At 40.1% G+C, this 27002-nt stretch overlaps 1 protein-coding gene across 1 annotated transcript in view; it reads right to left on the bottom strand.

The window, feature by feature from the left end:
• prkg2 (protein kinase cGMP-dependent 2) overlaps window positions 1–27002 on the bottom strand; it is a 140676-nt gene that overhangs the window by 86092 nt on the left and 27582 nt on the right. The window contains exons 4-10 of the mRNA XM_069923139.1: window positions 26521–26626; window positions 24979–25042; window positions 18362–18439; window positions 10046–10140; window positions 7738–7806; window positions 4933–5031; window positions 4602–4622 (exon numbers count right to left, since the gene is read on the bottom strand). Coding sequence (XP_069779240.1) covers window positions 4602–4622; window positions 4933–5031; window positions 7738–7806; window positions 10046–10140; window positions 18362–18439; window positions 24979–25042; window positions 26521–26626 — 532 coding nt within the window. The remainder of the gene's footprint in view (window positions 1–4601; window positions 4623–4932; window positions 5032–7737; window positions 7807–10045; window positions 10141–18361; window positions 18440–24978; window positions 25043–26520; window positions 26627–27002) is intronic.

The raw sequence follows: 27002 nt of genomic DNA, 5'->3' as shown, positions 1-27002 counted from the left end.
CACCTCAGGTTTGCAGTAGTCCCAAATGGACATGAATCATTGCTTGGTGACAAAGCATGTGAAAATATAAGCCTTGTCAAGAGGGTATACACATGAGAGAAACTTATTATGTTAGTTGATGCATTAACCAGTGCAACGACACAGAGTGAAACACACAATGAGAGTTCCACAGAGACACGCATGAATGTCCATGTGAACCTGACTATTGAATCACTTTCTGTATCTGACATGAAATCCAAGCAGGATGCAGCTGAAACAGAAAAGGACACAGTTCTACAGAAGGTCAAGTAGAATATGAATGAAGGATGGCCTAGCGGTGAATGTCAGCCATTACTACAACATCAGAGCTGAGCTGAGTATTGTCTCTTGCGACAAGAGATGCTGAAAAGGGTGCATGAGGGACACCTTGGAATGGAAAAATGCAAGAGGAGGGCCAGATTTACTGTTTATTGGCCAGGGATAAGTACTGACATTGACAGGATGGTTTCCAGATCTGAGACCTGTTTGAAACATCACGCAAAGGAACCCATGATAATAACTGTCTTACCAGCAGAATCATGGCAGAACGTTGGAACTGATCTGTTTCACGTGACCTGCTGCTTATTGACTATCTATCGAACTATGGGGAAATTGTGTTGCTTCCTAACATGTCTGCTGCTTGTGCAATCAAATATATGAAATTTATCTTTTCAAGACATGGAATTCGTCAAATTGTTTACAGTGACAATGGACCATGCTACAGTTGTAGAGAATTCCAGAACTTTGCAGATGCATTTGATTTGACTTCAACTCCTCGGCATCCACAGCCAAACGGTAAAGCAGAGAAAAGACTTAAACAGTTGCTCAAGAAAGCACATGACAGTAGTTCAGATCCATATCCTTTTGAGTTACAGAGCTTCACCACTTGAACATGACGCATCACCCACTGAGCTTCTGATGGGACGTAGACTACACACCACACTTCCCTACTCTGCAGACCCAAACACAAACAGAGATGTTGAAGATGTCGAATGGAAACAAAAGTGTTCACAATGGAGTCAAAAAGGAAACTATGATAAGTCAGCAAGAAGCTAAGGGCCACTGGGTCAACATGACACAGTGACAATCAAAGATACAGATTTCATATTTATTGTCAGAGTACATACATGACATCACATAAAACCCTGCAATTCCTTTTTCCTGCAGGCATGGCAGAATTATCACTAATTGACAGTGCAAAAATAAACTGTACACAGCGTAAACATGTAAACAAATAAAAGAACTGTAAACAGATAATGAATGTAAACAAGCTGACTGTGCAATACAGAGAGAACAAAAGAAAATCAATAAGAGTCCTTAACTGAGTTCCTGATTGACTTTGTTGTTGAGGCGTCTGATGGAAGAGGGGTAACAACTGTTCCTCAACCTGGTGGTGCAAATTTTGTGGCATCTATTCCTCTTTCCTGATGGTAGCAGTAAGAACAGAGCATATGCTGTGTGATGTGGATCTTTGATTATTGTTGCTGCCTTCCAATGACAACATTTGTTGTAGATGTACTCAATAGTGGGGAGGGTTTTGCCTGTGATGTCCTGGGCTGTGTCCACTAACCTTTGAAGGATTTTATGCTCATCCCAGCCATGATCCAGACAGTCAGCACACTTTCTATCACACTGCTGTAGAAAATTGCCATACCAAACCTCTGCAAATTTCTGAGGAAGTTGAGATACTGACGTGCTTTCTTTTACGATGCCATTGGTCCAACACAGGACAAAATGGCTACCGTTCTGGAGGAAGTAAATCCAAGATCCTTCACTGTCAGAACAGAGGATGGTCAAATACTGAGGAGGAATCGAAAGAGCCTGCTGAAAATGCAAGAGACACTGCAGGAACAGACAAATGCAGAGGATCCAGCCTGGACCAGCAGAGCCAACACAAGCACCAATGTTAAGAAGATCAACACGTGTTATCAAAGCACCTGCCAGACTGAATCTCTAAAAGAAAAATAACTGCACACTTGAAAAGTTTGTGCTGCTGATGTTCATTTTTACCTTTGTGTTGAACTTTAAATTGAAATGTATACAATATTAGTGTGTCATGTTGTTAGATTAAACATCTCAAGGAAAGGGATAGTAGTGGTCCTGGCCTCTAGAGGGAATATGAGACAAGTTGTTGCAGCTAGGAGTAGATTCAAAATGGATGCTTCCACGAAGTCCTGAGTACTGTAGCTAATAAAGTATAGCTGTTATAAAAGAACCAAAGTTTCTTTATTACATTAAAGGAAACATCACAACCACATTAATGGGATTGTATTATAGTCAGTGAGCATTGGGAAAGCAAATCTGCAGGGTCACAGCAGACAGGTGCAGGAAATATAAAGTTGTGATAGTAGGTGATTTTAACTTTCTACATATTGACTGGGACTCTCATACTGCAAAAGGGCTGGATGGCTTAGATTTTGTCAAATGTGTTCAGGAAAGTTTAAAAAAAAATCAATATACAATATCAAGGTACCAACTAGAGAGAGTGCAAGACTCAATCTCCCATTAGGGAATGAGACAGGACAGGCAACAGAAGGTGTGTAGGGAACGCTTTGGGTACAGTGATCATAATGCCGTAAATTTCAAGATTTTTATATATATAAGAATATGTGGTGATACAACCACTGCAGGGGGCGATCTCTGTACCTGCAGGAAGACCACCTAAGGGGGTGACTCCATCTGGCTGGCTGTCAATCAGCCGACCTGAATATAAACCTGTGCCGGCCCCTCCAGAGCCAGACACACAGGGAGACACCAAAGCATGAACTGGTGTTCAGACTTTTACTGGAATAAAGCCTGTTGTACATTCTTTCGAGTTTTGTGCTTGTTTGCTGCTACCTCAGTGCAACACAGAATAGATTTGGACCTTGACTTGAAATTCTAGTTTTGAAAAAGTCCAATTTTTAGGAAATGACTAAGGATCTCGAAAATGTGAATTGGGATAAGTTGTTTTCAGGCAAAGTTGTGCTTGGTAAGTGGAAGGCCTTCAAAGGGGAAATTTTGGGAATACAGCATTTGTATCTTCAGTCAAGACTAAAGGCAATATTAACAGACATAATGGAACCTTGGGCTTTTGAGGGATACTGGGGATCTGGTTAAGAAGAAGAGAAAGGTGTATACCAGGTATAGGCAACATGGAGAAAATGCAAGAATAAATTTAAGAAAGAAGATATGAAGTTGCTCTGGCAAACAAGGTGAAGCAAATTCTAAGGGTTTCTACAGGTATATTAAGAGAAAAAGGATAGTAAGGGACAAAAATGATCCCCTCAAAAATCAAAGTGGTCAACTATTTATGGAATCGGGAGAGATGGGGGGGGGGGAGTTCTTATATTTTTGCATTGGTATTTACATATGAAACTCGAACCGACTCCAGGGAGGTGAGGCAAACAGACAGTGAGGTCATGGATTAAAGAGGAAGAGATACTTGATGACTTAAAGCAAGCAATCCAAGGATTGACAAGATATTCCCTTGGACGTTGAGGGAGGCTAGTGTAAAAATTGCAGGGGCCCTGGCAGATATATTTGAAATGTTCTTAGCTATGGGTGTGGTGCCAGAGCATTGGAGGGTAGTCTAGGCTGTTCCATTGTTAAAAAAGGCTCCAAAAATAACCCAGGAAATTATAGGTGGGTGAGCCTGATGTCAGTAGTAGGTAAGTTATTGGAAGGTGTTCTAAGAGATCAGATTTACAAGTATTTGGATTGTCACTGATTGACTATGGATGGTCAATATATCTTTGTGCGTAGTAGGTTGTATTTAACCAATTTATACAGGTGGTCTCCAACTTACAACCATAAGTGGGGCCGTCAAATTGGTTGTAACTCGGAGTGGTCATGGTTCACCCATCGTGCATGATTAAACAAGACCATAAAGAAATTTTTAAAAGTTTCTTAACAAATGAATCATTAATAAAGAATGTAAACATATGTACTTCATAAATCAAACTATTGAACATAGGAGTTGGGATGTAATGGTAAAAACATACAAGACATTGTTAAGACAAAATTTGAAGTATTGTGTGCATTTTTGGTCACCTAACTACAGGAAAGGCATCAATAAGATTGAAAGAGTGCAGAGGTGATTTATCGGAATGTTGCGCAGACTTCAGGAGCTGAGTTACAGGGAAAGATTAAACAGGTTAGGACATTATACCCTGGAGTGTAGAAGAATGCAGGGAGATTTGATCGAGGTGTTTAAAATTATGAGGCATAAACCATATCAGTAGTTTTCAAACTCTTTCTTTCCACTCACATTCAAGTATTGCTTGAGGTGGTATGTGGGTGGAAAGAAAATGTTTGAAAACCACTGTTTTAATCTGACCTAATTAACTCGTTATGTGCACGGTTTCATAACTCCAAAGGAAATGGGCCAATTTTTTTCAAACAAATTATTAACAATTAGGTCTAGAGCAGTGGTTCTCAGCCTTTTTTTCCCCACTCACATACCACCTTAAGCAATCCCTTATTAATCACAGAGCACTTATGGCCCAGGGAATACTTAAAGTGGGATGTGGGTGGAAAGTAAAAGTTTGAAAGCCACTGTACGAGACAGACTAAATGCAAGCAGGGTTTTTTTTCCAGTTTACGGAGAACAGCAGAGGGAACTTCTTCATAGAGTGTGGAACGAGCTGCCAGCTGAAGTGGTAAGTGCAGGCTCAATTTTAATATTTAAAAAATTTGGACAGGTACATTCATGGGAGGGGTATGGATGAACATGGTCCAGGTGCAGGTCAGCGAGACTAGGCAGAATAATAGCTTGCCATGCACTAATATTCTATAGATCACATTCCTCTGCCTAAGGAGGTGGTGGGTGCATGTAAATACATCAAAATATGTTGAGTCCCATGCGTAAAACTTGTTATGTTGGCATTTCAACATTTATTTTTGCATGCAACTTTGATGGTTAGCACAACTTACTTTCCATGTCTCTTCTCATCGTGTCTTGCTAATTCTGCCACATAGCCCTGGAGGTAGTTCTGGAGTTCATCAAATGTACCAACAGTTTGATTGAATGTTCTGTCAGATGCAACAGAATAGTTAATGCATTAACATATTATCTCTCCAAAAATTGATTTTCTTTCTGTATTAATTCCCTTCAGCAGATTGGAGCCAAACGTGGGAACTGGGTGGTTCCGCAAAAATGCCGGATTTAAGGTGAGAGGTGAGGGGAAGCACAGATACGCAGATCCAACGGAAATACATAATATAAATATACACAGATAAAATACTTCCACTGTGAAAATGTTAAGTTCTTATTGACAAACACTATGGTCGGGTTATCAAAAGCAAGAGGGCAGTGTTTTAATGGGAGAGGTAGGAATTGTAATGGAGATCAGGGGATTAAACATTTTCCAGAGCATGCCGGATATCTGGAATGAGAGCCAGTGGTGGATCAGATACAATTACGCTGTTTAAGACATTTAGACCATCAGTTCAAGAGGCACGATAGAGAGGTATTCGACCCAAATGCTGGCAAGTCGTACATGGGGGTAAAGGACAGCATGAACAGAGAGGCCCAAAAGGCTGGAGGAGAGACTGCTGGAAAAACCAGGTGCTGTAATTGGCACTGGACAAAGTGGCGACTGGTCTGTCTGCCTTACGTTGGACAAAAGTTAAAGTTTCATGTATGTTACTTTCTAAATGTGGTATTACATGATAATAATGGAACCTTTACCATTACCATTTCTGTGCTGTACAACACTTTCACACCATAATCCTGTGACCTGCAAAGTGACACTGGTAAACAAGATTGATTATGTTTTTCGTTTTCGAGGAAGTGTATTAAATTCACGGAATCTGATATTCCACAAACTCAAATTTCAGACATGTAATGTTCCTATTTCGAGCAATTTTGTTTAATGAAAATTTATCTGCAAGGATATAGGAGATTTGTTATTGAATGATGCACCTGAAATGTTAACTCCTTGAACCAGAGCAATGAAGAAAGTCATTACACTTTTGATGTAATCTATCATTTCTTCAGACAAAAAACCCTAAAAACTGATTTGTCCCCAAAATTTAGCATAAAGTGCAACAGTCATTTCCAAATCATAGTAAAACTATCTATTCAGCAGGAACAATGAACAGATGCCTGTGAATTCCACAATGGGCCGGCTGCCCAGGCTGCTGTGGTTTCGTTGCTGTGATCACTACCTAATCTTGCATGCTTGCTGCTCTCCCAAACCGGAACGAAGCATCTTCCTAGGGGGGGGGGGGGGGGGGGGGAAGGGGGTGAATTGTTCCCCTGTGAATTACAATGGAGTAAATTATCCACCTTTTGACTGTCCTCTTTGAAAACCCCTCCCAATGCAGCATTTGAATTATCCCCAAGTTCCTGATTCTTTCTTCGATGGGGTTAGAGGTGGTGCGGGGTGAGTTCAGCATTGCTTGAAATGCACATCTCATTTCTCCAAGTTAATTGTCAGTACGTTTTATAACTGTCTGTGTAAATGATTTGCACTATATGTATTAATTCCTTGCTATCTACAATATTTACAGTAAAAATCCCTGGTATCCAAACTTCAAGCAACTGGCAAAAATCAAGGAAAGTAAATTTAAATATTTAAAGTACATAACTATAGATTAATGGGTAAAATTGTGTAAGATTAAAATTGTAAAAGTAATCATTTTCTGAAGTAACGCATGAACCTTTGGTGAAGATTGGAACAAATATTCAGCCAGCGGAGGGCTTAAGTCGTGATTTGCTCATAGCAGCTGTTTGAATAAAGTTGTCTGAAACAGCCATGCTGTTGCCCAGGGTGAAGAGCGAGTCAGAGCCGCTTACCATTGAGGTGACTCCCTTAAAGTTTCTACTTATTCCTGTTTAGTTAGAGTCACCCAGTCAGAGGCTTTATTTGTAAACTTGGGGGGGGGGGTGTGGGGATGAATTATCCATAATGTTATCGTTCATCTTTCAAGTGACTCCATGGAGAGGGCGGAACTTACAGATGAAGTGACGGTTAAATGATTTCAAAGAACATGACAGAATAAAAAGTAAAAAGGCTTTCAGATTTATATATTCATGCAAGTGAAGTTTGTTCAGTGCAAGCGCGGAAGATTATTATTGTCTTTTAAACTGTTAATGCATTGTTATGACCATCTCTCAGAAAACGCACTTATCCCCATCTAACAGTACCCATAGGTGACAGATACCAGGGGCTTTACTGTAATAGTAATCGAGTTTTTACCCCCTCCATAAATCTTCGTCTACGAAGCCAAGCCAAAGAAAAGAATCGAGTGGAAAAGAATTTCTTAAAATTGCATCCCCAAGGCTTGAATGGCATTGGCAAAGACACTGTTATTTTCTATTCTTAATTGCCCTTAATAAGGCTGCAAAGATGGCCTTTCTTCTAGAACTATTGAATTGAATCGTTTATTGTCATGCGCGGCGAGGTACAATGAAAAACTTTGTTTGGCATTTTTTTCTTTTCTTTGGCTTGGCTTCGCGGACGAAGATTTACGGAGGGGGTAAATGTCCACGTCAGCTGCAGGCTCGTTTGTGGCTGACGAGTCCGATGCGGGACAGGCAGACACGGTTGCAGGGGAAACTTGGTGGGTTGGGGTTGGGTGTTGGGTTTTTTCCTCCTTACTATCCAGGCAAGACAGCCTATCCTTGAGGTCAACAGATAGAGCAAAATCAAGCTAAAGTACAGAACGGCCATATTGACTTAATGAATCAATAGACAGCTAACTAGAGTCATAACCAGCTGCTACGATACTTACTCTCTGTCTATGACAAGACATTCCACGCTGTTTTCATCAGCAATTATGTTAGCTGACCTGACGTCGTCACTGTGAAAGATAAAATATCAAAAAATATCAGAAACAGATCAATCACTGCTTTGAATCAGCCTGTCAACTCAACGCTGTGCTTTCAAACAGAATAATTTAGGCAGTAGCAAACTAAAACCTTCACTCAAACCCACAGACTTTCCCACCTGGGCCGTTTTACTGGTTTGTTAATCGGTTTTCATTCTGTAAAATGAATGAGGTTTGTATGAAGTACAAAGGGGATAGGAGAATCTCACCAGTCATGCGCCCTGCAGGGAACTGCATTCGAATGTATATTATGGTGAAGCTTGGATGACAGTGTTGCCAAGCATTTTCTTATACAAGGCAGAGTAGACAACTAGAATTTTACACTGCCGAAAACAAGGTGGTAAATATTCTGCAAACCTGTGAGCTTTTTGACCTTTCTGCTTTTTCTAATTTTGTTGGGAGTAAAATGTCTAGAAATTGGATCCTTTAAGCACAAAATTTATATAAAAAGCAAAATTTGCTGGTCTTTAAATATATTTACTGATTTTGGATTCAGAACACCCTCATGAGGACAGTAGGCCAGGCGCTGTTTGGGCAGAGTGGTTGGCATAGCAGTTAGCGCAATACCTTTACAGCGCCAGTGATCGGGGACGTGGTTAAAATCCCGCACTGTCTGTAAGGAGTTTGGGTTTTCCCTGGGGGCTCCGGTTTTCTCCCACTGTTCAAAATGTATAGGGGGTATAGGTTAATTGGCTGTAAATTGGGCAGCACGGACTTGTGGGCCGAAATGGCCTGTTACTGTGCTGTATGTCTAAATTGAAAATTTTAAACTTCCCACTGTGGTTCACCCTGATGCAAATTTCACTTGGCCATCACTTTTCCCGCCTGTGATGATATCATCACAGTGCCTGGCTTGCTTTAATTATTTTGTGGCAGACATTGGACCAATTGGTTGTGATCCGCAACCTTCATAATTTACTCTGATGGTGGTTAACAAGGCAAATGCAATGTTGGCATTCATTTCAAGAAGAATAGTGAAAAAGAGCGGGGATATGATGTTGAAACTTCATAATCACTGGTGAGACCTCACTTAGCGTTCTCTTAGCAGTTTTGGGCCCGTCATTTAAGGATAATTCCAGGAATGAAAGGGTTATTGTATGAGAAGGGGTTGACAGCTCTTCGACTCTATTCAATGGAATTTAGGAGAATGAGGAAGGATCTCTTTAATCATTTTGCCTGGACAGAGTAGATGAAGAAAGGCTGTTTTCCATGATGGGAGAGGACAAGAGGGCACAAACCTCAGAAAAGAAATGCATAGGAATTTCTTCAGCCAGAGGGTGGTAAATCTGTGGAACCACAGGCAGTTGTGGAGGCTAGGTCATGGGGTGGATTTAAGATAGAGATTGATAGGTTCTTGATTAGCCAGGGTATTGAAGTTATGGGGAGAAGTCCAGGCAGTGGAGATGAGTGGGAAAATGGATCAGCTCATGACTGAATGGCTATTTCTGCTCCAATATCCTATGGTCTGATAAATGAGTGGAAATAAAGTACTGCCTGGGATTTAATGAGACACCTGTAGAGTACTGCTGATATATTTTATTTATTGCCCTCTATTACCTCTGAGAATCTTCAACTTCAACTTTAAATTCGTTGTCACAGGTACCAAAGTGCAGTGTTGGAGTTTCTTTTTTTGCAAGCTGACATATACATAATAAAACAAGTAAGATAAAATATAAAGTGCAGAGTTAGAGAGAGAAATCAGTTGGGACGAAGTAAAGGCAACACCGTTTTGCTATTTTAAGGGTCATTCAAGAACCTGATAACAGCAAGAAACAATCCTTGGATCTGATGGTGCGAGATTTGATAAGCCACATGAATATTTTTGTGCCTGTGCTATGGCGTACAAGCATACATGTCCTAACCCTAATCTTGCTGAGTCAAGTAAGTTAACATTAGGGTTAACTACCCTGATGTCATCCGGTTAACTACCAGCAGTGCCTGGCTGTTCAATGAACAATTTGGACTATTTCATCTGGCAGATGAAATCCTCCGAGAATGTTCCTTTTGGAAATTTGATGCACGTATCTTGACCATAAGATGAAAATATTTGGAAGAGAATATTTACCTTTTTACAAAGGTTGGCTGGCATGCATTAGGTTTCCCCTGAAGACCATATAACCAAGTATGTGATCAGGGATTGACAATTTTTGCCCACATTTAGCACAGGTGACTAAAGATGAGCATGTCTTCCTCGGGTTTCTGTTAAACTAACCTGACCAGAGCTTTCTCCCCAAAGTAATCTCCTCTCTGCAGGACTTTGATTGTTTGTGGTTCCAAATGGAACTCGGTGCTCTGAGTGACTTTAACCTAAGACCAAATAGAATGGCGATCAGATTAAGCAAATTATGCAAACATTATTTATAAAATTAAAATTAAACCACCTTTCAATAACATAATTTTGATCGTGCTCGTGTAAATGAAGGGATAACAATTAAGTGTGACAAGAAATATCTCCAAAATGCATACTTAACAGAAGCAGTTAAGAGAATTGCTTTATCTTAATAATATTTTACTTTCATTTTTAAGTATATTTAACAATGAAACAAAATGCAAAACATGAATTCCACTTCCCTACCCTTTCTGTATAAACCCAATTAAACAAAGAAAAAGAACAATCCCATTGTCAGTGCGTACAGTGAAACACACAGAGACATGATATTACCACAATGCTGTGTCTTTACAGAGGTCTACTGGCTAGCCAGAACATCCCTGTGTGCTGTCAGTGAAATGCCTATATATTCTAGATAAGGCTGCCAAATTTTCAGGAAGGTGCTATATCCTTTTCTAAGATTATATGTGATCTTTTCAAGATGAAGACCATTTATCAATGAGGAGAGGGGAGTCAAATTTCCATGTTACTGCTATACATTTCCTGGCCACACATAAAACAATTTCTATAAATTAAATTTGGAAATTAGTTAATGATCTACTAATACATGTAAAATTCTCCAGGAAGCAAAGCTATAGGTCCACTGGGAAGGTGACTGCTGTGATCTTAGCCAAGGTGTCACAGAGGGTGTAACAGAAGGGTCTTACCTTTGTACAGTGCCAGATAGAGTGCAAAAAGGAGCAAACCTCTACACCACATCTGAAAGCACATCTGACAACTCAGTTAAGAGAGCTGCTTACCTTAAGAGTTTCATTAAACTTTTATTTTAATATGGAGCAAAAAAAAACTGCTGAATTATTTTTATACATGCAGGTGAAGATTTGTAGATTTAAAGGAAATCGTTAAAAAGGAGCTGGGAGGTGCCAGAGCCAGGAGGTGATGCATTGCGTTTGAGTGAAGATGAGTGCTTCCTACTTAAAAATTTCGAAGGAATAAGAAGGGATTTGGGGAGTATTGAGTGGGACAGGATATTTTCAGGTAAGGATGTTAATGAAAAATGGAGGATATTCAAAAAAGAAATTTTGAGGGTACAGAGTAGTTATGTCCCAGTGTGGATCAAAGGAAAGGCTGGAAGTCATAGGGAGGCTTGGTTTTTGAGGAATATTGGAAATTTGGTTAGGAGAAAAAGGGAGGTGTACAAGAGGTATAAAGAGCAGGGAGCTGAGAAGTTGAAGGAGGACTACAAGGAGTGTAAAAGGAATCTTAAGAAAGAAATAAGAAAGGCCAAAACAAGGCATGAAGAGGCTTTGGCTGACAAAGTAAAAATAAATCCAAAGGGTTTCTATAAGTACATTAAAAGTAAAAGATTAGTGAGAGATAAAATTGGACCCCTTGTAGATAGCAAGGGTAGGCTGAGTGAGAAGTCTGAGGAAATGGGAGAAATTTTGAATGATTTCTTTGCCTCGGTATTCACTAGGGACAAAAATGTTGAACCAGTTGAAGTAAAGAAAAATAGTGGGGAGGTCATGAAGCATATAAGGATAACCGAGGAGGTAGTGATGGCTGTGTTAAAAAAGATAAAGGTGGATAAATCTCCCGGACTGGACAAAATATTCCCTAGGACACTCAGGGAGGCTAGTGGACAGTTAGTGGGGCCATTAACAGAGATATTTAGGATGTCACTGGCCACAGGGGTGGTGCCAAAGGATTGGAGGGTGGCGCATGTGGTTCCTCTGTTTAAGAAAGGGTCCAAATGCAAACCTGGGAATTAGAGGCCTGTAAGTCTGATGTCTGTGGTGGGCAAGTTGATGAAAAGTGTTCTGAGGGATGCTATTTACAAATTTTTGGAGGTACAGGGATTGATAGGGAGTAATCAGCATGGTTTTGTCTGGAGTAGATCATGCTTGACAAACCTGATTGAGTTCTTCGAGGGGGTTACAAAAAAGGTTGATGAAGGGAAAGCTGTGGATGTTGTCTATTTGGACTTTAGTAAAACTTTTGACAAAGTTCCCCACAGGAGGTTAGGAAAAAAGGTGGAAGCATTAGGTATAAATAAAGAGGTAGTGAAATGGATTCAGCAGTGGTTGGATGGGAGGTGTCAGAGAGTAGTGGTAGAAAATTGTTTGTTCAATTGGAGGCCGGTGACTAGTGGAGTTCCTCAGGGTTCGGTCCTGGGTCCACTATTATTTGTAATATATATTAACGATCTGGATGTAGGGGTGGAGAATTGGATAAGCAAGTTTGCAGATGACACAAAGATTGGTGGTGTTGTGGACAGTGAGGTAGATTACCGTAGATTAAAAGGTGATTTAGGAAGGCTGGAGGTGTGGGCTGAGAAATGGCTGATGGAATTTAATACAGATAAATGTGAGGAGCTACATTTGGGAAAGGCAAATTTAAATAGGTCATATACATTGAATGGTAGACAATTGAGGAGTGCAGAGCAACAAAGGGATTTAGGAGTTATGGTAAATAGTACCATCAAGGCTGATACTCAGGTAGATGGTGTGGTGAAGAAGGCATTTGGAATGTTGGCCTTCATAAATTGGAGTATTGAATTCAAGAGTAGGGAGGTTATGATGAAATTGTACAAGGCATTGGTGAGGCCAAATTTGGAGTACTGTGTACAGTTTTGGTTACCAAATTGTAGGAAACATATAAACAAAATAGAGAGAGTGCAGAGAAGGTTCACGAGAATGTTGACAGGATTTCAGGGTCTGAGTTACAGGGAAAGGTTGTGCAGACTGCGGCTTTTTTCTCTGGAGCGTAGAAGATTGAGAGGGGACTTGATAGAGGTGTTTAAGATTTTAAAAGGGACAGACAGAGTAAATGTGGATAGGCTTTTTCAATTAAGAAAGGGGGAGATTCAAACTAGAGGACATAGTTTAAGATTGAAGGGGGAAAATTATAAGGGGAACATGAGGGGAAATTTCTTTACACAGAGGGTGGTGGGGATGTGGAATAAGCTTCCGGCAGACGTGGTCGAGGCGGGATCATTGGTTACATTTAAGGAAAGACTGGATCGTTACATGGATAGGAGGGGACTAGAGGGGTATGGACCAGGTGCTGGTCAGTGGGACTAGGAGGGTGCGGATTTGCTACGGCATGGACTAGTAGGGCCAAACTGGCCTGTTCTGTGCTGTAAGTGGTTATATGGTTAATTTCTTTCTGACCGTGATGTCCAATTCATCTTGATGTAAAAGTGGCCTATGGCTACAGATCACCTTTGAAGATGGGTCTTAATTCGCTGAGTAATTTTGATTTCTCTGCTCAGATACATCTTGTGACATTGAAAGGAGGTCTTCAATTTAGCTGTACTGGAGGAGGTTTGAAACAAATATAAGGAATGGAAAATTGTTACAAAAGTAGTCCTCTTGAAGTTTGTCACACTAAGAACATATTCAGCACTTACAGACCGAGTACAACAGCAATCAGCTGGTCTTGTATTGCCTGCATGGCCTCAAATTTCTCTTCTATTGAATGGTTTCAACATTAAAGTCTGCTTTTGGAAGACTAGATTTTTGGAGGATTTAGATTCTCAGAATGGCATCATTTTTGATTGTTCTGTAATGTTGCAGTTAAGATTGCTTAAAATATCCTCTGTATGACCCTAATCAATATTACAATTAGAGAAAATAAACAGCTGCTTCAAGTTATGGTTAGTTGCTCCATCCAAATCGAGTCCAAGTTTTTTACTTCTTGTATTACTTAGAAGAGAGATCTCTGGGTTTTTTGGTATATTGCTTTTTGTGATTTTATTTAATACATGATTTAGATCTTCCCAAAACTTTTCCACTTTCTCACATGCCCAAATTGCATATACTGTTGTTCCCATTTCCTTCTTACAGCGAAAACATCTATCTGATACTGTTGGGTCCCATTTATTTAACTTATGATAGTCTTAGCTGTAGCAAAACAATATATTATGTCAACCTGGAAATCAGAAAATAGCCTGAGAATACAGCAATGGTACATAGAAATGAATAAATTTATTCCATTGGAAAAAGTAACATATAATTTAAGAAATAACATCACAGTATTCGAACAAATTTGGGAACCGTATATGGAACACAACAGAGAAGTCTTACCGCGGACCTCCACCACCTAAAATGACAGAATGAGAAGAAGACGAAATAAACTGACCCAGTGGGTAAAAGTAGATGACACAATTTTCTTGTTTATTTTCATTGTGTGATGACATTGTTTCATGGGTTTAATGTATCATATATGTTGAACGTTGAGTGGGTGGGGGGGGGTGAAGGAGGGAGGGAAGGGAGGGGGAAAAAGGGGAGAAAATGACACTGTGTATATTCAAGAGGGAAATGTTTATGTGTATTTTGGTCAGTAAGTTCATAGTGTGAAAAATAAAAAAATGAAAATAAAAGTTATGGTTAGTTGCAATGGCCCAGTAACAACATATTAAAAATATTTAATGGTGTTGGTAAAAACATTAGACCATGAAGATTTTGTTTCCTGAACAATTGTGGGTATAGTTTATAGATTTTGGGCTACTGATCATGAAAATCACCTTAAAAATTTTCTATCACATACCATTTTTTAGGTAGAACCTAGTCTTGTGATTTCCTGTCATATTTTAAGTCTACTCCAAGCATACAAAACTATGATGTGCAACATCTCATTGAAAATTTATTTTCTGCATTTTCACTTAGATATCTTCCCCACTGATCTTGGTGCAATCAACGACAAACATGGTGAATGGTTTCACCAGGATGTTGCAGCCATGGAAAAGCAGGATCAGGGCAACTGGAATGCATCATTGCTGGCCGACTATTGTTGGACACTGATGAGAGGCCTCAGATGCCAAGTATGAGTGAAAATCAGCGGCAAAATATTTTTAGGGCAGTTGAACGCAATGTGTCAGCGTCATTATGCGATTAAACATGCTAATTTCAATCAGTTAATTTAATGTTCCTCCAACCTCCTACATGATACAGCAAATCTGAAATTATCTTTGTGTTCATCTTGAAGATGTTTATAATAACCCCCTATATTTTTTCAGGAAGCAAACCCTTTGAAAAAAAATTGTTGTCCGGTGCAATTAGTCTTCTACCACATTTCCAGAAATACATTCCAAGCAATAAACTTCAAAATATGTTAGCTGTGTGTTTTACAATCAAAGACCAATTGCATACAAATGCAGAATAGACCAAAATACAATGGCAAGGAATTACCTCTGCAATTTCCCACCAAGGTGAAACTCTAGAGTCTACATGGAACTCTCATTTAACCCCAAATGGGTGCAGGGCAATTTATGCAAATATTTATGTGCCATTCAGCAGACAAAATTCAACTTCATGTTATACAGTATTACATTTGTTTTATTAAATGATAATACAAGAATCTTGAATTTATTGATTAGAAAACTGATCTGAATGGCTACCTGCTGTGCATCCACCTCTACTTTGCAATTAATTGATGATGGTGGGTCAGTAGAACATTACAGTTGACCTAATATCACCTTGTATTGCGCGTCGAAAGAACCAAAAGACTTATTGATCCAAACCAAGGCTTTTATTAAGTAAAAGACTGGGGAATATCACAAGTAGGTCGACCAGTCCAGAATGACCTGGTCTGGCTAGGAGCAATCCTTTAAGACCTGCCAGTAGGTAGCAGTGTATACACTCTCAGCCAATCACAGTCATCCTACACTACCATCTGTGCATATGTACATATACACATTGGTGATAGAATCTGTACTATCACACACCTGTAAAGTTGAAAATTCTGATGTTTTGTCCTCTCCTTTGAGGATCAAAGTGCAAATATTTCTCAAGGGAAACAATTCCAAATAGGCAAGCTACGGAAGTACAGCAAAATCACCTGAGATGTCTTCCTCCTTCAAAAAAGGTGGCTTCCTTCCCCTCTACCGTCATCACCTCAGCCCTCCCCACATATCCTCCACTACCCACAGATCTGCCCCAGCCCCTCTGACCATATGCACTACAAGGATTCCCTTATTCCCTTACTCACCACCCCCCCGGCCCCCACATCAAACATTTTATCCTTCACCATGTCCTCCACCTATGATATAATACTGACACATCCTCCCCACTCCACCTTCTACATGGACTTTTCCCTTCCAGACTCTTTCGTCCACTCTTCCCTTCCCGCCAATTGCCCCCTTGGCTCCTACCCCTGTGACCACAAGATTTGCAATGGTTGCATCCACACTTCCTTCCTCACCACCACATGGAGCCCAAAATGGTCCTTCCAAATGAAGTAACAGGAGTCATCTATTTTATCCGGTGGTCCTGATATGATCTCCTCTACATTGGAGAGAGTGGACGCAGACTGGGAGATTGCTTCACTCAGCCCTTTCACTCTGTCCACTGCAAGAGTGGAGATCACCTCGTGGCCACCTATTTTAATTCTCCATCCCATTCTCATGCTGAAATGTACAGCCAAGCTGAAACTACCCACAAACAGGAGGAACAACACCTCATATCCCGTCTGGGCACCCGCCAACTAAATGGCATTAACATCGACTTTTGTAGTTTCTGTTAGCTTCTCCCCCCCCCCCCCACCACCGATCCCAATGCCTCCTTTCCTCTAGCTCTGTCTTTCCCTCTGTCTCATCTCCTCCAGCCCTGCACTCGCAGAGCCAGCTCCCCCATTTGATCAGTTCTCACCATTCCTCTCCTGTCATATCCATGTCCAATTATCATCTTTTGTCTTTTGGTCTGTGCTCCTCCCCCAGCCTTTCAGTTCAAGTGCCTGCATGGATGGTGCTCATACCCTGATGAAGGGCTCAGGCCTGAAACGTTGGTTAGATATCTTCATCTCCTAAGAACACTGCATGACATGACTAGTTCCACTATTACTACAATCACAGAAGACTTTCAAGTTTCACAGGCAAGCTATGGAATTTCATTACCATTAACACACACAACGTGGCATCCTTCGCTGCTCACAAATATCTTTTTTTAGGATCACATTGCACAGTGTTCAAGGGCTCCCCTTTTGTTTTTTGAAAAATTTATTTATCATTTGCATCAACACAGAAAATTAAATAATTCAATAATTATTGTAAGTCATACAAAATTATACAAATTTTTCTCCCCAACCCCCTCCCAAAAGAAGGAAGAAAAAGAGAATACCTACTTCTACTATATATTATTAGCAAATATAATATTAATTGATTCATTTTTTTATAGCTTCTAATGGAGAGGGGTGGGTAAGATGGAGAAGGTGGATGGAATTTCATGGAATATATGGTTTCCAAATTCTATAAAAATTTTAAGTTTGATTTCTTAAGGACTCCCCTTTTTAAAACAAATCTTTAGTGGCCACATTCCATAGTCCATAGATAGCGAGTCAATTGGCAAGATATAATATTGCCTGGTACTTGTTTAAACTGAAATATAAAGATGCATAAATACACAGGAAATTCTTCAATATCAGAAATACAACGACAGAGTAAGATTTTAAGGAAGAATTCCATGTGAGTGCAAGTATGTCTCAGGTAAGTTGAACAGCTCAAGTTGAAAGCTTGCAATATCTCACATGTGAGAGTGGAAAATCTGGGACTTGCAATTGTGGCCACTAAGATTTAGTTAATTATGTTTGTGATAAAGCATCCTCCTTTTCCTTCCTGATTTTATGGAGCAATTATTTTTTTCCAATCATTTACATTTGAATCTTCTAACGGTGTACAGAGTGCCCAGAAGAGCAATGAGCAGAGAGTGTTCAGTTATCAGATCACCGTGTCATCCAGTGGTTCTCAACCTTCTTCCCACTCACCTACCACTTTAAGAATTCCTTATGCTATAGGTGCTCTGTGATTAGTAAGGGATTGCTTAAGGTGGTATGTGGGTGGAAAGAAAAAGTTTAAAAACCACTATTTTAATCGTTCCTAATTGACTTGTTATGTGCATGGTTTCATTACTCCAAAGGAAATGGGCCAAAGACAATTTTTCCCAAGCAAAATATTTCAGTAACATTTAGGTCTAGAGCAGTGATTTTCAACCTTCCCTTCCCACCCACATACCACCTTAAGCAATCCCTTACTAATCACAGAGCGCCGATGGCATAGGGATTACTTAAAGTGGTAGGTGAGTGGAAAGAAAAAGGTTGAGAACCACTGGTGTAATCTGACTTGTGCTACATTTGAAGGAGAGCAAGTTTAAAAATAGGATACAATTTCCGATTAAGTACACTGAATAACATTGAATACTTTACCTTCCCCTTTGCCAAGATGAAGAAGGTACTTCCTTCCTCACCCTGCCGGATGATGTAGTCTCCCTTATCATAGTATTCCTACAAGAGAGAGTTTTTGTTAGAACCTCCAAATATTTCAATGTTTACATGAGATGTCAACTTCTAATACACTGCCTGATTTGTCTCTACATCACCAGCGGCACTTCAGACAGGTCAGAAGGTAGGTGATGCACACACACCCTGATATCATGTCTTTACCGACAGTGAGAACCTACTGGTGATGCCATTCCCTAGCAGTTTTATACTCATTCATTCCCTCAGCATCTGGTGGCAACACATTGCTGAATTTTAATTGTACTTCTGAAGCGAACTCCCAGATTTCAAAAGTACAACAGACCTGGGCATTACCACTTCCTGAAGGGAGACAGAGGAAATCTTCAGGGCTGTTGTGTTTTTTCCAGTTTTTATTACATTAATTCATCAATACCTTTGCCATTTCAAAAATCCTCACATTCTGATTTTAAATCTAAAATGCTGAAAACTAAAATCTTAGCATCACCTCCATAATGTTTTTTATCTTGGTAATTATCCTCTTGTCAATTTCTTCCAGTTGCCCAGACATTCTATGCAATTCCCAATTATTAATTTCCTTCCACCCAATCCATGTGGATTTGTACCTTTTATAATCCTTGGAATTTATTGCTGGAACGGAATTGTCTTATGAGACACATACATTGTCCATGACATTTGTAAATAATGGTCCAGAAGTGGCTTTGAAACTAATGTAGATTTTAACATTTACACCAATCATTACATTTCTTGCCTGAAGGATGAAGACTGCTCCACTCTTTGCTAAACTCCCAGATGGCCTATTATCTTGCTGCATGTTGTAAATTCAGCAATCTTACAGTGTACAGTTTTTCTAACTGAGAGATGAGGGACAAAGTCTAACTGGCAAATTCAGAAGCAATAGGCCACTTTCCAGTCATGCAAGGCTCAACAGAAACTGAGCATTAGCATCAATGGGAGCTTTTCTCATGTTTTTAAAAAGAGACATGCACTGATATATTGTCCTTCATGATTTTTGACCTTTTTCCAGAAGGGTCGTAGACCTGAAATACAAAGCCCAGCTGTTGCCTGACCTGTTGAATTTCTCCAGCTCTTTCTGCTTTTATTTTGGGCAGGTTCGGCACCAGAAGAAGTCTTGGCGGGGGCATTAGGGTAACTGCAGGAGGTACAATTTAACGCTCAAAGACTCGCTCAGCAGTGGGGGGGGGGGGGCACTTACCATGTTAAATGTGGTGTCCTGAGGTCTGTAGGCCATGCATGGCCATGTTTCTTCTTGCACACATGTGCTGGCACTTGCACAATGGATTGGAATACTGAGGCCACTAGCGTCACTTCCCCCTCCTTCTGACACTAGCGCATGTGTGCAAGGGGAAACATGGCCACACACAGCATTTAACAGTGCCCTCTTTCTGCCCCTACACTCCCAAATGGAGGACAAATTAACGTCAGGCTCGAGGTGGTGCCGGACAGAAGACAGATTACTCAAATGCCAGACTGTCTGCCTTAAAACCGGACGTCTGGCCTCATTTGGTGGGGTGGTGGGGGGGTGTGGGGCAGTGGGGAGAAATGCCTGCAAATGCCTCCCATTGGCATCAACACGTTTGGGTCTTACAAATGTCTGATCTTTCCTTCAGGCAGCACCTTGGAGTTGAGGATGACCTGCTTCCATTCTGGCCTTGTGGGTTCTGAGGTGGCTAACGATGGGGCTAGAGGTGGCTGATAGGGGAGGCAGATGGGTAGTTTGTGAACATCTGTTTTCTTTCTGCTGTTTATACAGGGCTTGAGCTCAGTTTTGGTCACCTAAATACAGGAAAGATATCAATAAGTTTGAAAGAGTGCAGTGAAAATTTACTAGGATGTTGCCACAACATTAGGCATTGAGTAACAGGAAAAGGTTAAACTGTTTTTTTTACTTTATTCCCTGGACCATGGAAGAATGAAAGGAGATTTGATAGAGGGGGATAAACAGCGTAAATGAGATAGGCTGTTTCCATTGAGGTTAAGTGAGATACAAATCAGATGGCATGGGTTAAGAATGAAATGGGAAAAGTTTAGGGGGAATGTGAGGGGGAACTTCTTCACACAGAGAGTGGTGGGGAGTGTGGAATGAGTTGCCAGTTGAAGTGGTGAATGCGGGTTCAATTTTAACATTTAAGAAGAATTTGGACAGTTACATGGGTGAGGGGATATGGAGAGAGATAGACTGGGTGCAGTTTAGTGGGACTAGACAGAATATTAGACTAGAAGGGCCAAAAGGCTTGTTCTTTTGTGCTGTAATGATCTATGGTTCTATGAATTCAGGACTCTCTGTGCCATTCCAAGTGCTTTTCCTTTACTTTAAGTGAATCTGGGATAGATGTAGTTTGGAATTAGTGGTGATGTTGCACTTAGAACCATAGAAATCTACAGCATAGTAAACAGGCCATTCAGACCTTCTAGTCTGACCAAAACATCTTCAATGAATAATTGGAGGTGAATCATTCTTAAACTGACTTTTCTGTCCCCCTGGGAATATCCTCCCTCAACATAGCTTGAGATGGAGTACCTGTTTCAGGAGCCTGGTGTCAGCTCACTGAGTCCCTCAGCTTCTCAGTATTGGAAAAGAGTATTGGGAAAGTACATCCACATGGGTTCACTTATCCTTCCAGTGAATTTGGAGGATTTTGCAGAGGTTGTACTGGTGGCATTTTTTCCATTGTTCAATAACAATATGATATTGATGAGCTAATCTTGGTTGGAATCTATAGGGAGTGGCATGGTTAACGAGGAGTTGATTGTTTGCATTGGGGTGGCACAGTCAGCACAACACTGTTGCAGCGCCAACGACCCGGGTTCAAATCCAGCGCTGTCTGTAAGGTATTTATAAGTTCTCCTCGTGTCTGTGTGGGTTTTCTCCGGGTGATCTGATTTCCTCCCACCCTTCAAAAAGTACCAGGATTATAGGTCAATTGGGTGGCATGGGCTTGTGGGCCGAAAGGGACTGTTACCGTGGCGTATGTCTAAAAAGAATCTGTTTTTGATCCAAGGGTAACTATCAGACAGAACAGACTTAATTAGAAGTAAAACACAAAAATCTGCAGATACCGTGATTGAAGTAAAATTACAATGCTGGAGAAACTCATCTGGTCAGACAGTGCGTGCTTTATATAGTAAAGATAAAGATATATTACCTACATTTCAGGCTTGAGCCTTTCATCAAGGTATAGACTTGTTTGTCTCAAGTATTGAAAACAATCAATTTTCATGCATCTTAATAGATGTCCTGAAGCTAAGCATTTTTGATGCCACAAATTATGTGGTTTCACCAAAAGTTAGGACCTGAATGTTTACCGGTCTTTTCCATGAGTTAGGACACATGGTTATGCAGAAATATCTCCCACTCTTTCGAAAGGCCAGTGTAATGGATTATGTTATATTTTATATTGTATGCTTTAAAGGAGATAAATTGTGGATTCTTTTGAAAGTGTAGGTTACAAACAAACACAAACACTCCACAACACAGATCTCATTTAAAAGCCCAGAGCTCTGCTCAAAACAGACAGTCCAGGTTCCCAGTGCCTTTGTAAAGACAATGAAAACTGCTTTGCTGAAGGACTTCACCAGTAGGTGTTAATTGGACTTGCTGTGGAGTAATGAATTATTGTTTTGGAAAACAACAGATGAATGGACTCAGAAGATTAGGTCTGGTGCCGCAGTCTGTCTGAAGGCAGTTTGTTACTTTAGGAAGGTCATGTGGTTTCTGTCGAAGTGTGACAGAGAGAGAGAGAGAGAGAGAGAGAGAGAGAGAGAGAGAGAAGGTTTTCTGCAGTGGATTTTGGAAGCTCATTTGAAACCCCATTTTGAAGACGAGTTGTGAGTTCTGAGTTCAGCCCTTATGGTCCATTCAAGAGGAGATGGCTGCCTATATAATGTTTCACCTGAGATAAGGGAAACAGAAAAGGAACTCTGTGGTGACCTGAAAGAAAGAGGTTATCATCTGGAAAACTCTGATGGGGCAAGTTTCTTTGGCAAGACACTGAAGTGGCTGATTAGAAGGAATTAGTTTGTGTTCAACAAGCAACAAATCTCTCTCTGTAAACCGAAAAGAACCTTCCTGAGCAGTAACCATTTATCTTCCAAGCACCAAAGCACGGTGAAATTCATAAATGTTATATTCTGTGCACAGTATAATTGCCTGATACTTGTGAACTTGGAGAAGTGAGAAGACAGATTGGATTGCGAATCAAATAACTTTTCTAAACGTACACTCACTTTACATACATGTGCGCTTAGAATTAGAAGGGGGTTAAGTTAATAGTAATAAGTTAAAGTTTGATCCTGTTTTTATGTTTAAATAAAATTAAAAGTGCATTTTGTTTAAGTAACTATTTGTCTTGGTGAATTTATATTGCTGCTGGGTTTTGGGGTCCTCTGGGCCATCACACCACAACGCAAATACAAAGCACAAGGAAAGAATACTTTCATAATTGAGAATGTTTCGAGGATCATATCTATAGAAGCTCAACTATCCTGTGGACATCTGTGAAACAACCATGTGTTGACATGTGGAGTGGGATAATGAGAGGACACAGTGAATGCCAGAAGACTGTCGGCTTGGATATCTAATGCATTTTGATTATTCCAGCCTTCACTTTAGGCCTACAACAGTTAGGAGATTCCCAAAACATTCAACCTGGTAAAATAACCAAAGTAGAACAATTTTACATCCATCTTATCTCCATTTCTCAACAATTCCATTCAAGCTTCAAATTTCCTCTTCGAAAACTGGGGAAAATAAGACCATTTATTAAGGAAAACAACAAAGACAACAAATGGTGGAAAACTGAAACAATGCACAAAATGGTGGAGGAAAGCAACAGACCAGGCAGGAAGGCAATAGGTAGCTAATGTTTCAGGCTGAAACCCTGATCAGAGCACTTATTTATTAAGAACTTTCCCTTTCCCCTTTTAAATCAGCCATTCAGTGTCCCAGGATAGGAATGGGGGTTTGACCTTTCACACTAGACCATGCCTAACTGGGACACTAAATGCTTTCACACTTGCAAGGGTCTATTCCCTGCGTTTGGTCTATTCTACCTTTAAAAGGAAGTGCCTGCAATGCAATTGCCCATTTCACAGTTGCCTAATCTCAACGCGGGCGTCTGCAGACTCCAGGGATTGTACTAGGGATCGAGGCCGGCAATCAATCCTCGGTGTGAGATGACGTCATCTGACGTTGGTGTTTAGCAGATTTTGCTTTCACACTTGCCACTTTAAGGGTCGATTGGCCGTTTGATTCTGGGATCACTGGCAAGTGTTAAAGGGGCTTCTAATTCACTACCAACTAAGATACTGCAAGAGTTTCGGGCAAGCCCTCTCTCTCTAAAACTAAACTGCAATCATACCCAGAATGAGATACAATTAGATACAATGAGACACAATGAACAGTATGGACAAAAGATTGTTGAATGTTTGCTTGATCCTAGTATCATTGATTTTCTGTTCACCCAATGGGAAGGTAAAGCAAATGAAAGTTATTGCTCAGCCATCATTGGTAAGGCTGGAATCATGGGAACAATTCAAGTGTCCACTCCCCTTGCATTCAGGATTTGGCTTTGATTTCTTCAAATGAAAATTACTATTTATCACCAAATGCCTTAAAAATTTGTGTAGATTTCACAAGATCTACATCAGCATGTGTTTTTACCTTTTTTTAAAATGGAAAATCTAATTATTATTGAGATGAAACTGAATAGTGGGTATTCATCCATTGTTAGTACTTCCTAAATCATACTAAATTAGTGAAGAACAGCTGCCACAATACTGCTAATGAGCTGTTAACTGAGGAAAAAAAACTGTATTAATAATAATGTCAGTGGGGTCTAAACAGAAAATTGAGTGTGTTTATACTTTATGCACCCAGTATATCCAGGTCTAAAGCCCCTTTGACATTTGCCAGTGATCCCAGGAATCGAATGCCAATCGGCCTTTAAAGTGGCAAGTGTGAAAGCAAAATCTGTTCAACGCCGGCGTCAGATGATGTCATCTCACGCCAGGGATTGCCAGCCTCGACCCCAGTACAATCCCCGGCGTCTGCACACACCAGCGTTGAGATCAGGTAAGTGTGAAACGGGCTGCAACATGGTAGTCCCTTCCTATTAAAGGTAGAACAGACCAAACGCTGGGGTAGACACTTGCAAGTGTGAAACCGTTCCGTCTCCTGGTTAGGAGTAGTCTAGTGTGAAAGCCCAAATCCCCATTCCTATCCCGGGACACTGAACGGTCGATTAACTGGAATGGCAAGTGTGAAACGGGCTTATGAAATCCCTGTCAAGTTACTAAATTTAAATAGGATAAAAGTTATTTCCAGTGCAATAAAACAATGCAAAATATTTTAAACTTTTTTTTCATGGTATAGTCTGAGAAAATATGCACCTATTTAAAAAATTAAACTAATACAGTCTACAATGTAACTTTCTAAACACAATGGGAATAACACCCAACATACCCTAATACTTGGCAATAGATCTATGAAATAAAGAGGATAAATGAAGCATTCCCAATTACTTCCTTTGCAATAAATAACTTACCACTTCCAAACAGTCTACTATCTTCACAAGTTTATCTTCTGGAAGGTTCTTAAGCAAATAAACACTAGAAAAATATATGTGGCATATATCATTAATAAGCAACCCTGTTTCCAATAAATTTGTCAGGCAAATAATGCTGATTTGAACTTCATATTTTACTTCATAATATGTAAATTAATATTCAGCATCATTTTCATTTCATACAAAATACAGTAAAATTCCTATTTCCTGGAATTCAAGCAACCGGCAATGTCAAGCAAGTGGCAAAAAACGAAATTGAGGAAATAAATAAATAAAATGAAAATATCTAAGAATAAATAAAATTTTAATTAAATGTTTATAATTGTAAAAGTAAGTGTTCTTTGAAGTAATACATAAACTTTTGGTGAAGATGGGAGCAAATATTCAGCCAGCCGAGGGCCTTCATCGAGCTTTGCTCGTAGCAGCTGTTCGAGTAAAATTTTTTGAAGCAGCATTGACGTTGCCCAGGATGAAGAGCTGGTTAATGCCGCTCGCCGTTGGGGCAATTCTCTTAAAAGTGTCTCCTTATCCCTGCTTCGTAAGTGTTCTTGGTCAGAGGCTTTCTCTGTAAACTTGGGGGAAGTGGGGGTGGGGTTAATTATCTACAATGTTATTATTTGTCATTCGGGTGGCTCTGTGGAGATGCAGCAACGGTTAAATATTTTCAGTCACATTCTTTGAAAACCAAGTAAAATTCTTTCATGTTTATATGTATATTCATGCAAGTGAAGCTTGTTCTATGTAAGTGCAGTATAGCATTTTTGTCTTTTGAATTGTTTATTCTTAATGCTGGTGTATTAGGCATTGCAAAGAATGAATCTCAACCAACTGGAAAATTCTCATATCCAGCATCTACCAATCCCTGTAGTTGCCGGATACCGGGGCTTTCACTGTATATTGATAAACTACAAATATTTGCAAGCACAAAACAGACTTTAGAACAGTATGATGTGACTTGACGGAGAAGAAAAGAACAGAGTCATGTTGGAGACTGATGGAAGTATCTAAATGTGTCTAAAGTGGGCAATTAAAATGACCCTGCTCCAGCTAAAGCATTAAATGAAATGATTTTAAAAACAATGAAATGAAATCATAAACAATCCATTGGTTAAAAGTTGTGAACATGCTGAGTGTTCCAAGTACAGCACTTTGACAAAGGTAAACGGTACAAGAATCCCAGAGGGTTATTAAAGCCACTAAATATTACTTCTCGCACACTTTCTCCTAAAAAACAGGTCCTCCTCCCGTTCTTGAAACCCAGACCGAGGACAAAAGTAGGCATGTCCTCCAAAGTACCGTTGGCCAAATTTATTGTTCAACATAAAATCTAAAAGCATTTTATCTGCTCAGCATCACATTGTGCTTCGGGGGAGTTGGTTCCAGCCGAGCAACCACACTTTCAGAGCCCGTAAAGTGCTCTGGGATATCTTGAGATCATGAAACCACCATACAACTGTAAACCTTTCTTCTCTTGGTAAAACGTCAGGCACATAATCTCACATGCAAAGCACTGATATTTACCTTCTGAGGAAGTTTCTGTATTGCTCATGTCTGGCTTGTGCTGTTCCTCTCATAATATTCCGAAAGACCTCTCGATCCAGGACCCAGGTTTTGACATAGCTTATGGCTTTAAGAGGACAATCACAGCATGAAGAAAGACACATGTATCCATTTCAACATTCAGTTCCTTCTTTTGCTCATATCTATTTATCTGGGTGACTGTGAATTTGTCAGTCACCTCTGTGAGCGAGACATCACGAGTCCTGGCAAGCTTCGTACTTCATCCCTGGACATAACCTAGGTGGCTGATCTTAGCTACATTCAGTTCTTACATCCTAGATTGGGAGCAAAACAAATCTGATCATCATCCAATGTAGTTCTTGCTGGAAGTGTGAACAAGAGATGAGGAAGCGCCCTGCTTCATGATATCCCAGGTGGTACAATTGAAAGTCGATTGCCTTCACTAAGGGTCACAAGTGAGGGGGAAATTGAACCATGCCCAT

Source organism: Narcine bancroftii, chromosome 3 (assembly GCF_036971445.1).
Source record: "Narcine bancroftii isolate sNarBan1 chromosome 3, sNarBan1.hap1, whole genome shotgun sequence".
Lineage (NCBI taxonomy): Eukaryota > Metazoa > Chordata > Chondrichthyes > Torpediniformes > Narcinidae > Narcine > Narcine bancroftii.
The sequence above is the reverse complement of the archived record's forward strand: the minus strand, read 5'-3'. Positions and strand labels throughout refer to the sequence as shown.